Consider the following 13,146-nt stretch of genomic DNA (forward strand, 5'->3'; position numbering starts at 1 on the left):
GCATTTTGCAGTATAGGTGTCCTTTTAAAATACATTGCAGGTGATACCGTGGAGTGGCCAACTGACTGGTCCACAGTGCTCCCTAGATGCATACAAATATATGTTTTTAATGTAAATATATTGCATGTGAATAATTGAAACTCATTTTGTGGTTGTTTGGGACTAGGGTTATAATTGTGCGAGGTACAGGAAATCTGTCAACATGCGAGTTGTCGCTTGCTCTCCGCGGGAGTATAATTTATAGCACTTGTCCATGGTATATCTTAAAAAAAACTGATAATACCGTGACACATTTTCATCACTGCATGTCTGTGCGTCGAATTTTGTGCAGGTCTCTATCAGTGCATGAACATGCGTTTAGTCACCCACAGTAATATTGTCCTCTCTTGGAGCTGTAATGATGCAAGTGACAAAAGTTTCTAAAATCCATCACACACAACAACTTCATTTCTCTCGGAGATTACGGCTTGACTAATATAAACTAATCAGTAACAAACACACTGAATCACGATCATATACAGTTGGCCAAAAGGCACACAATTAAGCAATATCAGCAACATAATTATATAGAAATACATTGTATTATTAGATATTGAATAAAACTGTATTCTTAAAAAAATAAGCACCTCTTAAGATATTTTAGCTATTCATCATAGTTATGCAAAATGTTTTTATGCAGTCATTTTAGGGTAAACAAAATTGTCTTCAATTCTTGTGATTTCTTCCTGTTCAGGCTTATGGGTACATGGGGACTGAGCTTTCTCTTCGTGATCCTTCCTGCAAAGCGAAGACGAACGAGACCCATTTCATCCTGGAGTTTCCATTGAACAGGTGTGAGACGGTGCAACACCTGGATTCTGCAGATAGTGTCGCTTACTTTAACAGCGTAAGTAGCTTTCGACTATTCGCTTTACAAGCCTCAACGCCTACTGAAAAATCTTGTTCGAACTTTAGCAGACAGGCTTTTACTTCATTGCACAACTTTTACTCTTTTTACCAAAAGCTTGCCTTGCGTGCCGTAAGTACCTACAGTTGTCATATTCTCACATAAAATTGCTTACATTAACTCAAGTAAGCAACTTTTACACTGACTGCACATTTGCGCTACAGATTTCCATCAAATGCTGCCCATGTCATTTCAAATAGGGGTCTACTCTGCAACCATACAATTCCTTACAAAGGTCCACGGTGGTCTGCTCCTCCTCGCCGTCCCGATCCTACCACCGCCAACATATGACAGCTCAGTCAGGGCATTTACTCTAAAATCAGTAAGTTTAATAAAAAGAAATCTTAACAGGTTGGTTTAAAAAGCATGAAATGTCATGAAAGGTACCTGTTTTGGTGCCTGGTGGGTGACTCAGGTCCACCTACTTTTGAGGGTGGAGGTACTATCCCATGTTTATTAAACCTAAAGGGCTTGTGTTTAACCCTGGATTTTTAGATCTTTGGTCCGGAACAACCAAGGACCTCATCCTGAGTCGGGTGAAGATTCAGCCCGGCCCATTTCCAAGTCCTACTTCCTGCTGGAGTGCACCCAGTAACCCATTTGTACATGGGAACGGGACAGAATTGGAAACCACTTGTAAGATTGGAGCTTGTAATCCCAGGGCCCAATGTTATTCCACATTCTGGCCCGGTTACGCATTATGATTGAAAATTGGAGCAGAGATACAGTCCCAGAACAGCTATCTCTGACCCTGGTGTTGCCACATTCACTTACCAGCTGACTCACAGTGGGGCCCCTTACCTTGAAACTTCTTTTTTAATTAAATGAAAAGAAGTCCCAGTATACCTTGGGGTGCTGGAAAAATGTCATAGGTCATAAATGTAGGTTTAAATAGTAATGTTAACAGCTCTAGTTTAGCTGAGAATTCCTGACCGAGAAGCTGCACCCTCGCATGAAATGGGTGCGTTGCATCTGTGCAGTGTGCGGGGCTCCCGGGCCATGTTGAATGTCACTTGCATTCCGGCCCCTGCAGCGAAATGCGTGACCTCACTTCACCCTTCTCTTCTGTGGAAGAGACAAAGATCTCCTTCATGCCATGTTTAATGTTGGGAAGTGGAAGAAAGTCGACAATTACAGCCCTATGTCTGCTCTGATGGTCCCTGAAAGAATGGACTTTGTATTCTAGGAAGGCATTGTACAGTTTTCCCCGTTCGATGACACTTTTTTAAACGTTTATTTGTGAAGAAAAATGACAAACTTTTCTTCTGTGTACATTAGTCACCAATTAGAGTTTTCTGGGAGGTGACATATTGTGCTTAAGTGTGCAGAAAGTGGTTTTCCGTGCAGTTAACACGATGTTTGCCCTTTGAAAAAAGTAGTATTACTGCATAAAAAATAGAGTAATATTACTTCTCTGTACTGGAAATCCTTATCTATTGGCAACAGATTTTTGTTAATACTAAAGTTGCACATTTCCTCATGGAAAAACACGATGAAACGATGTTTTTTGATGTTATTCCCCAACTAATTCTAACTTTGCTGTCATAGCCTGTTTAACGGTGAGTTAATGCAATTACTGGAAGGGAGACATTACCGCTGGAGCCAGACTCATTCTACATGAGGGCTCAAGGCTTTATCTCTTAAGTGGAGCAGGCTTCTTCCTGGATCCACAAAATAATGTATTTATTCTGCCTACACTTATAAAAGGCCAGAAGCACTGATCAATAAATGTGGTGTGGATGTAGAAAATGAATATTGACTCTTCCTTTTGGTATCCTGTTTCCGAGCAGATCACTATACCATTTCCCGCCGGCGAGGGAAGCGGCTGGCCTGGTGATTACGAGGACACCGAGTCTGGAGACAACGGATTTCCAGGAGATACCGATGAAACAGAACCAGGGTTGTCTTTCTTGAGCAGACCTGAAATTGTGGTGGTAGGTGTTTGTGACTAGTGCATCAATTGTGTTGGCTTGCTGCTTTTATTGAATGAGTGTATGTATGTGTAGTGATCGTGTTTGTTTCTTCTCATTTTAGTTCAACTGCACTCTGCCTCAAGAGAAAAAAACAGACTTCGATCCTTTCTTGTTTGTGTTTCCTGACACACACCTCTCTGCAGTTACCTTCAACATGGAGCTGTATAAAACAGTTCTCTTTCTCACTCCTTCTCAAGGTGTCTTTGCAGTTGCTGAAAATGGACAGGTTTACGTGGAGGTAATGCACACCATTATCACTTTCTCTACCAGCATTTTGCCCTGTTGCTGATTTTTAAGCATTGGTTAATTGCCCAATACAAATGTGTGTTTGATTGTTTTAGAAAAGGCCTGTAAGGCCCTGTGGATACTATTAAAAACCTAGTGCTACTTGTTTAAACTTTATAATTGGATAACATCTACAGGCCGGAGCAGAAAAGTAAATTTCCTAGATATAAGTACAATGTAAAACTGTTCCTTCTTGAGTTCTGTGGAAGTTTGCAGAAGATCCAAGTAAACCACTTGATATGCTTACTAACTAAGATAGACAGACTAGTACATAAACTTAAATTCGATTACATCCTAAATGATGAAGAACCAGTCCATGTGTTTCTATTTTGAGTACCTACACCAGGTAGCCTCATTTATATTCATGCTACCCTCTACGGCTTGACCCCGGTTATCACACAAAAGACTGACCCGTCATACATTTTAAGTCTAATTGGCCAAAGATAAGTCAACACGTGCACAGCTCCTATTTAGACTTTTTATCCAGCAGAGATAATGATACATTGAGCTTGGGGGCTCACTGGGACATCTTGTTGCAATACCAATCAAGTTATTGGGGTGATTCACCCTGTGGACCATTTCATAGCCATCTAGCTCACATACACTTTTAGCGTCATTGTACTGCACTCTAGTGCAGTCGCTACAGACTTGTTCAATAAATAAACTCCCCAAAGGAGTTTTACTACTCTCTCCCTTTTGAGGCCGTTCCTGTCTTCTCTATTTGTAGGCATCAGATCTTCCACTCGATCATAGTGAGAGGTGGTCCAGGCCTTGACGCTCCTTGGCAGCTCATTGACTTGAGCTCCAGGAGCTGAAGTGAGATGTTCATAGTGTAGCTGGCGCCTTCCTGTACTCCAGAACTGGGCAAGACTCCACCCATTCTCTTTGAATCAAGGCCAAAGGACAAGTATTCATGGTAGCCTGTTATGGTGATGAGTTCCCAGGTGCATGGCAGCAAGGCGAGGGCAGCAGTGAGACGGAGGAGCTTCGTCCTGAGTGGCAGCCTCCATAGGGCCGATCAGGGATTCCACTCAATTGCCTGAGTTTTGTTGAACTTCCAAGGGGGTTTCAGTATGTTGACTGTGTGTATTTCACAATCTATTTCAATAATATTTGGGTCCTCGGCAGCACACATTTCTACCTGACATCATGGATAATCCCAAGTGTGCTGCGAGGCCAGGTGGCCCCTTTAATTCACGTCAGATATACTTTTTGATTGTTGTCCTGTGTCCTTTGGTGTACTTTTTTCTATGTCAATTTTATCAACAAATTGACTGTTTTTATTGACACTCTCAGCTTCCCCACTTTGCTGAAAGGGAAATAAAGGGTATCAGAGAATTGGAAGCTTGCCAACCACTAGGCGTTGTTTGGGACTAGGCCCACAGATTTAGGCTTAGGCTGCAGCTGAGCGATCCTCAGTATGGCTACTGTGCACAGAGGCTTCCTGAAGGCTGTCTGTAGTATTGTTATATATAATAAAATATGTTAAACTTCAGGATACTTTTCCTACATCCAGTAACTTTTGGTGTTTTCTAAAATTCGAATGGTGCAGACACCTATTGCAAGCTGTCTGTGGAACTTCAATTTTTTTAAGCTGGACAACCAGATGGCCATCTTGGTAGCGTCTAGTGAGGTCATCTGGCATACATCTGAATCCGCACATCTGTAAGCATGTGCTGAAAATCCCAAACAAGGATCAACAGTACCCAATTTCTTAAGCCCAGAAGGTTAGTCTGCTGAGATGGCTATGCCAAAATTTAAACTTGTGACCCATAAATCAAGGAAGATGTCAGCAGGGGACCTTAAATCACTTGATTACTTTTCTTTGTTTTAGTGTTTTGCTTAAGAACATTGTATAAAGGATCTCAGTTTTGCTAAAACGGTACTAAGGAATGTTTTCTTTCTGCAGGTTTCCCTAACACGGTCGGACAAAGAACTGGGATTCGCCATTCAAACATGCTTCATCTCTCCTTCTTCGAATGCCAATGTGATGTCAGATTATACGATTATCGAAAACATTTGTCCTAAAGACGAGTCTGTTAAATTCTACAACGTACAGAAGGTCAGCCCTGTATTTCCAGTACAGATGGACACAAAGAGGTTCAGCTTTATCTTCAAACCTATGTTCAACACGTCACTGCTCTTCCTGCACTGCGAGCTGACTTTATGTACCAAGCGACAGAGCGATACCCAAGACCTACCACAGGTCAGTCTTTTGTTGTACAGTTTGACTTGCCTGTTCTTCCCTGATTCTCTTTGCACTACAGCATTTTACAGCCCTCCACAGCACACAATATCTTAGATATTGAACAATGTTGAGAATTACTTTTGTAAAGTATACTATCCCAGCGCCTAAACATGGAAATCTGCAGGTTTCTGATTGGGAGTTGCTATTTTTCTAACAGTTTTCTACACCTGCTCTTTTTGTAGTTTGAATATCCTCTTCTATTAGTCTTCTAGAATATGTGTGGCTCTTTGATAATTTTTAACCCAATTTCCACACTCACTGTGAATCAAGTGGCACATGATACTCCACATGTCCACACCTCTTGTTCATACAGGGAGAGGTGCTACCGTGTGACCCTGCAGACACCACTTTTTTCTCTTCTACTATGAATTACAACTGTGGCTAGTTCTCTATCAATTTTATTTTTACATCTTCACAAAGTGTAATACTGAAGCAAACAGCATTAAATGTAGTTCACGCGCATATTATGTTAAAAAGCAATTAATGCTATCTCTTGCATAACTTATGCAAGATAAATTGTATGCGTACCCTCCTAGTCAAGCCAAAACAATAACATGTCTACATATGGAAACATGAACGTGAACTCACTCTGCTAAAAGGTTTTGGAACAGCAGGTACCGACATGTGACTCAATCCATACATGAGTCGCACTCTTCAGGGAGCAACCTCGGGCATTCCTTTTCTTGTTTTACAAGATGTCTGCCCTGGGATGTCCGATACGCAGTCCTTCCAATGTGATAAATTCCATCCTGCTCATAACTGTAAATGTGAGCACAAGTAATTATTAGCCATCAGGAACCAGTCCCTTTGTACACTCTGGACTTAGGAAGGAATTCTACAGGAGGCTGTGACTTACCTTGTGGCTGAGACCAAGCCAGTGTGACTTTCAAGAAGCTTAAAACTGTAGTTCCCAGGGAATATGAGGTAGTCTTGTTGATCATTGCAACATCCATGACAGGGACACTGAGTCCACAGCCAAGGCCCATCTGGGAGACATGCCATTCAGGAAATGTTGTGTTGACCTAGAAGAGTGACAGCAAGAAGACAAGGAATGGTGGTAGCAGACAGGAAAGAAACAAACATTTTTTGGCGTGCAAGGAAGAAAATTCTGGGTGCATCAGGTACATTTGTGATTGTGTATTTCAGAAATAACCCCCTCCTCATGTGGGTAATTGTTTCTGGAATAGAAAACAACATGCCAATGTGCTAGGAGCACTTTTGGAGTAAAGGTGTGCCAGATATGGTAGTCAGTCTGCTGCTGGGTTGGCGGAGGAAGGACCACCACCACCTTAGTGGTTTGCACAGACTGTCTGCTGTACTCCTAATCACCTATCCTGTCTTTTCTATGCCTTGCTGTTGTTATTTTGATCTTTGGAGTGATCCGAAAGACCAAGGGCAACCACACTCATATGATTCTGACAGCATGGTTGGCAAGTTGAATGCTGCTCTCTAAACTGCACCAGATTTCCTTGAGGCTTCTCTTCAGGATTTCATTCTCCCTGTATCTTCAAGACCCACTATAGTAGTGAGAGTCTTAAAGTCAGAATTCAAAATTCACAACCTGGATTCCCCATGGTTAAGTTAAAGAATATAAATAACTATTTTCTGTTTACATATGATCAGAAAGGCTACTAGCCCACTTTCTGTGCCTTCTTTTCTTCTTACTCATGACAAAGAAGTTTAGCATTGTGCAAACCTTTTTTATAGCTTCCCCCTGGGTCATCTAAAGAGGACTATAGTTAATGTTGGCGTGACACCTCACACGACCTTCGCATCAGTCAATTACCAAGTTACTTCTATTTTTGTACTTATAGCTATTTGTTTTTCTTTGGGAACATTTCAAGATCTCTACCTAATTATAGCACCAGGGAACCTATAGCCATTTAACGTAAAAGGAGGGGCATAAGCATCACTTCATATTTGTTCTAGAGCTGATCTGAAACTCAGCCGAACTATCTTCAACATTCTGCATGTTCTAAGTGTGATAATGCTCTATGCCATTCACAGCACCATAATCACAATATGCTGAACAATCAGTCCCCAAGAGGTGGGACATTTGCTGAACACAAGCATACGCAAAAAAACACACCTAAACTACACCACTTTCAGTCTATATTTCATTTATTTGTATTTTTAAATAACTTGTACCATACACATATGACAGAGTTGCAGATGTGCCCTGGCTTACTCTCTGCTTCTTTGTGGCTTTTTTTTGGATTACGGCAGTTGGGGTTCGGTGGACAGGATAGATTTTATAAAGTTAATGGGCGTGAAGAGGAGCCTGATATGGAATGTAGAATCGTCAGGGCTCAAGATCCTCTCCATAGGATCCTCGTCGTACTACATTGTCACCCTGGCAAAGTTTCTTTTAGATTGGGGGTGGGGATTTGTAGGTCCACAGATTGGCCACAGAAAAATACATTATGTTGCTTAGGTGACCACTTAGTATTCTAGGGTCATCCCAGGTCTGGTCAATTAAATCTGCATCACTGTACTGAGTCTGAAGACTGTTTGTGGGAGTGGCCAATCCCATGAAGATGGTAAGAGTGTTCACTTGTACAATTACTGTCTGCACTTAAACGCCAGACACCTAGGTTCTCATTGGTCTCAGCATGTTTGAAGAACTCATCATCAGGAGGCTGCCTTTTGATCCAATGTATGGAACTTCCTTAAAACACACAGTGGTAGTAGAAAAGCCTTTATGCAGCACAGCTAAGTCAATCCTTTAACAGCAGAATGTATTTCTGTGTTTATATATTTCTGGTGTATGAATCACGAAGTCAGAAGACAGAATGCTTTTTATGACTGAAAATGTCATTCCACGGTATTTTAGTGTTGAATTCTGCTGCTCTGCATTTTCCATGACATTGTGTCACACTGTTTTTCAAATTGTTGTTCATAACACTTAAATCTCATGTTCCCGTTGAGTAAACAGTACTGATAAAGAGACATCTGCGCGACTTCTTTGGCAAGTATCAGGAGCTTTATTTTGGGAGAATCCCTGACCTCGGCCTGTTTTTTCCACCCAATAGTGCATCCCACCCGACGAAGCCTGTGATTCCCTCAAAGCCGAAATGATTTTGGCCATGATGCAAAACAAGAAGACCTTTACTAAGCCCCTCGCTGTTGTTTCTCATGATGAGAAGTCACAAGGTACGGGATATCTTACAAGCTCCTTCACAATTGTGTTAAATATATCATATAAGAAATTCGTATATATATTCTTTTTTTTGTGTGTGAGTCTTTTTACCCTAAGTAAAGCATTGATAGAAATGGGAAGCCTTTGTCCACCACTGTGGCACTAAACAAGGTGACAAAGACGGCCTCTGTGATGTCACAGTCTTGGGTACCGACATTCAATTTGTGGCTGCTGACGCTGCTGTCCTGCCGCTGTCCGTGCTGCCACACGTATGTCAAATTTTTGCTTCCTTTTCAGGGATTACGAGGTGTAATAAGGTGACAAATGCCATGGTTAGGTATCCTTCCCTGTGATTCCCAATCATGCGTTTCCACAACCGTGGTGTTGCTGATGTGTGGGGACAGTCGAAGCTGGAAGGGTGTGTGTGCATGTGTGTGTGCGTGTGTGTGCACGCGTGCGTGTTCGTACGTGTGTGTGTGTGTGTCGGTCCTGTCCTATCCTGTCCAACATATTTCTGTAGCTCCTTTACAAAGGACTGCGCTATCTGGGACTCAGTTCTCTTTTTTCAGCTTTAAGGATTGATAAGTACACTTACAATGTCCGATTGCATGATCTGCAATTGTTTAGGTTGAAACACTATCGGATTTTGGGATATGGGCAGTGGGAAGGGACCTTCATTCAGAAGCACTACCTAATATTAACGAAAACTGCCAATATACGCTGAGAAGGAAACCTGTTTGGGATCTCTTGAAGTGTTGAAATGAGGTCAAGCATGAAGGATTAAGCACTTATTGCTGCATATTTTGAGGAATCATTCAGAACTATATTTGCTGTGGTCTTGAAAGATAAATATATTTATTTCTTTATGTAATGATTTTTAAAGCATAACCTTGTGACAGAAGCCACTTCGTAGTTCTCCTGCATTATGAAGAAGTTTGTGCGTAAGCCTCTGCAATGATGGATCCATGTCAGAAGTAGATCGGGATCAACCAAGGATACTCTTTTGTGGTCTTTTGTCAGTAGTTTATTTGTGCTCTTTGGCACTCTGCCTCTTTTAAAGCATAACCGTGTGACGGAAGCCACTTCATAGAGCTGTTTTCTATGAAGAACGATGGATCAATGCCAGAAGTAGGGCAAAATCAAGAGAAGATACATGGTTGTGGTTTTGTGCGTGGTTGGTTTGCGCTCTTTGGCACTCTCTCGCTTAAAGAAGAGGGAAGGATGCAATTGCAGAAGCATTGTGTAAGGAACTATATGCTTCTTTAAATAGATTTTTTTAACAGTCAAAAAGACTTTAGACTTTTGTATTTTCTAAAGTGGAATGGCTCTAATGTCATATGGTAGCCCATCCACCACAACTCATATCTTTTTGAAGGTACATTGTCTCAGGAGCCCACGCTGCAGAGTGTTTGTAATTTAATTTTCGGGTTGGGCATCCCCAGAAGTTGGGTACCCCAGTACCATAGCCAGGTGTTGTCGCAATCTTTAGCTTTTTTCACTCTTTCTACACCAGCCGTGGTACTTAGTCCTGGCCCATCACATTATATCATGATCTCACGACATGACAGTTTCTGCAAACCCTCCTGGCGTATAGGGCATAACTCACTAGGTTCTCAGCTGAATCCTAGAAATGGCATGAATACTGCTGGGAAGATCAGGATACAGCTTTTTCTGCCAAGCTATTTCCTGTATGCGCAGGGCAACTGGGTTCCCCTGACGACACGAAGAAACTACACTGACCAATAACAAATCTTTCAGCAGGACATTTGGGCACTGTCTAAATGTCATGCCTCACCAACTTATCCCTGTCACATTCAGACATCCCCATGCCCTGTTGCAACAGGCTATAACACTAATGTCATTGCACCTAATATATTGTGTGACTGGTTCTCAGCAAATATTATCCATAGTGAATTCTTGAAAGTAAAATAATCTGAACTTTCTCTATTCCCCTAGCAGAAGAGACTCCAGTAGATAACACATGACTGTTCTACTATCTCTCCCATCCAGATATGTATTCTTCATGTAATCTGCCTTGGGCTGAGCATAGTCACCTGTACCTCTATCACCCTAATACGGTGTGTATTCACACCTTTATGCCTTATTGCATTAATCTCTGCTCCCTATGTAAACCGCTCCACTGCCTTTTAAGGTTTAATCAATGAAATGTAAGTACTCAAAATAGGATAAGAAATACAAAAAGAGTAGAGAGCCATTCTAATTCATGTATTACCTTAGAGCTTGCAGCGTGGAAAGAAAGTTAGTGTCTGAAGTGCCTCACTTTTCTAGGAGGGCTAAAGTACCATTGCTTAATTTGTAAAATTATAAGTGTCGGGCCCAAATTTTTCTAAGGAGTTTACCGACGCAGCTGCCGAATGCCAGGTTTGCTGAATTCCAAGACAGTCTAGAATGTATTTCACCACATGCCTCTTTAATCCATCTCTATACTCTCCCTGCCACAATATTGCACTCGCTTAGGTTCGTTTTCATTCCTCCTTTCTAAATTTGCCGCTGATTTTTTGTTTTTCTCTTCCTTCTTTCCCCTCTTCTGCTATTCTCTTTCTTATTCCAGGTCAAGATTTTAAAAATACATCCCGGTCCCCAATAAATAGTGCCGGTGGGGCACACCTGTGGCTCAAATTAAGCACTGTGTTTTGTGCAATCTTTCACATACGCCTCATTCTCTTGAATTCATGGCGGAGTAAATGGAGAAATCTTGCCTGGCTTTGGCTTCAGGATCAGCCTATTATTCTGTAGTCAATCTACATAATTCTCCTAAAACTGGAAAAACAGCCAGGACTAGAAATTGTTCAACCACAGTCATGCAGCCCATATATTTTGTATACTTGGGCAGTCTGGAACTTTGCTGCGAGATCTCACCAGCAACTGTTTTTGATTAACTCAGTGGAGGCACACATTTAAACAATTTTTTTGAAAAAAAACTAACATTCTTCAGGAACCCACCCCACAGGCCCCCCACGGAAATACTGCTAGGGTAAACAAAATCTAGCTATGACAATTAATTACCTTGAATTAAGTAAAAACTAAGGCTACTCCTGCAGATGTCCTGCAGATAAATGATATAGGTTATTCTGCTGCCAAATGCAATTTACAGTTATTTCCAGGGACTATCATCAGCATAGCATTCCTCAAAAGTATTTCCATAACAATTCGGGGCCCGTTTCACTAAAAATAAATATAATGGGAGATCTGTAACCAAGCCTCGATGCAGGACATTTCTTGGACCACTTCCCAGAGTATTGTGCGGTTTCAGGCACAACACACAATGGAGCTTTATCAACATATCCTGACAATGATGGCACCCTGCCATGATAAATCAGACCTGCTGCACTTTGTTATAGTCACACTGAATGGCCTGTACAGATGCATAACAAATGAAATAAGATCCGAAAAGCTAACTAGTACAGCTCTGAGATGTCAACTATTCTTTGATTTCTTCGATATGAAATTGCCTAAAAAATAAACTTCCACCGTACGACACATCCTACGTGCCGTAATAAGAAAGCATTCAGATATCCCTTGTCTCGTGAAATTAAGTCAAATTACAGAGGCATATCCTTTAATAATTATTGAATATATTAAAAATCCAAAATGATGAAACTTTTCAGTGATTGGCCCTTTTTATATGAGCATATTTAAAGCAAATCTCCGATGTGAAATCAAACAAATACTCACACACCCTATCCCACCCTGTGGCTGTGGGACCTGACGATGGAGTGAGTGTCTAGGGAGGAAAATATAAAATTATGAAACCCTTTAGTACATAACCACTGATCTGCCACGCTGGCTTGCAGTGAGCGCATCTCTCAAACTGACCAATGACTGCCCAGCCTGCAACGCCAAGATGAGGTCTGGAGCAGAGGAGGGTGCAGGAAAGCATTTTGGAGAGCCCTGATAGTCTTAAATCGGTAATAATTGCCTCTTCATTTACGTGGTGTATAGTCTGCTTGGAGGCTCACTAGCAGTTCTCATCATATTATTTCGTTTTACTAGACCAAGGTAGTTCCACGCTGACTTTTTGTCTCGGTTTTTTGTTTTTGTTTTTTACTCTTTAAGACGGCGTGCTCATCTGCATGTCTGATGTGCTGGACCATGATTTAAACCCGGATGCAAAACGGTGTTTGCTTAATGTATTGGGGCCAACAGACTTGAGAATTAAAGAGAAAATATGGGCAGCCCTGGGGCACAAGGTAGCCAAACGTAACATCGCCAAATTATGGGAGGCGAGGGAAACCCCCAACTTACAATCATGGAAACAAGATATGGTCTGGTGTATGTTTCGTGAAAAAACTGTCTACGTTTCTAGGGGATGTCCCCAAAAATGGATTAATATATGGGCTGAATGGAACACATATTTTGGAAATATTTGTGTCCCCCCCCCTTCTTCCTACCCTCCCCTCTTTGATGATTCTATTCTTGCTGAAGACTGAGAAACCTAAATGTTTATAATTGTAGGAAACTGTGCCATTCAAGAAACTGTTTGTGATATCGCTATACGATTGTAACCTGAGGTTATTGTGATTGAGCTTATGTA

At 41.4% G+C, this 13,146-nt stretch overlaps 1 protein-coding gene across 2 annotated transcripts in view; it reads left to right on the forward strand.

Annotated features, from left to right (window-relative positions):
* Window positions 1-13,146, forward strand: part of TGFBR3 (transforming growth factor beta receptor 3) — a 341,378-nt gene that overhangs the window by 261,397 nt on the left and 66,835 nt on the right. For both annotated transcript variants that reach the window (XM_086953939.1, XM_086953940.1), the window contains exons 9-13: window positions 734-886; window positions 2,737-2,880; window positions 2,981-3,157; window positions 5,114-5,410; window positions 8,485-8,605. In XM_086953939.1, the coding sequence (XP_086810065.1) occupies window positions 734-886; window positions 2,737-2,880; window positions 2,981-3,157; window positions 5,114-5,410; window positions 8,485-8,605 (892 nt within the window). The remainder of the gene's footprint in view (window positions 1-733; window positions 887-2,736; window positions 2,881-2,980; window positions 3,158-5,113; window positions 5,411-8,484; window positions 8,606-13,146) is intronic.

This window comes from Lissotriton vulgaris, chromosome 1_1 (genome assembly GCF_964263255.1).
Source record: "Lissotriton vulgaris chromosome 1_1, aLisVul1.2, whole genome shotgun sequence".
NCBI lineage: Eukaryota > Metazoa > Chordata > Amphibia > Caudata > Salamandridae > Lissotriton > Lissotriton vulgaris.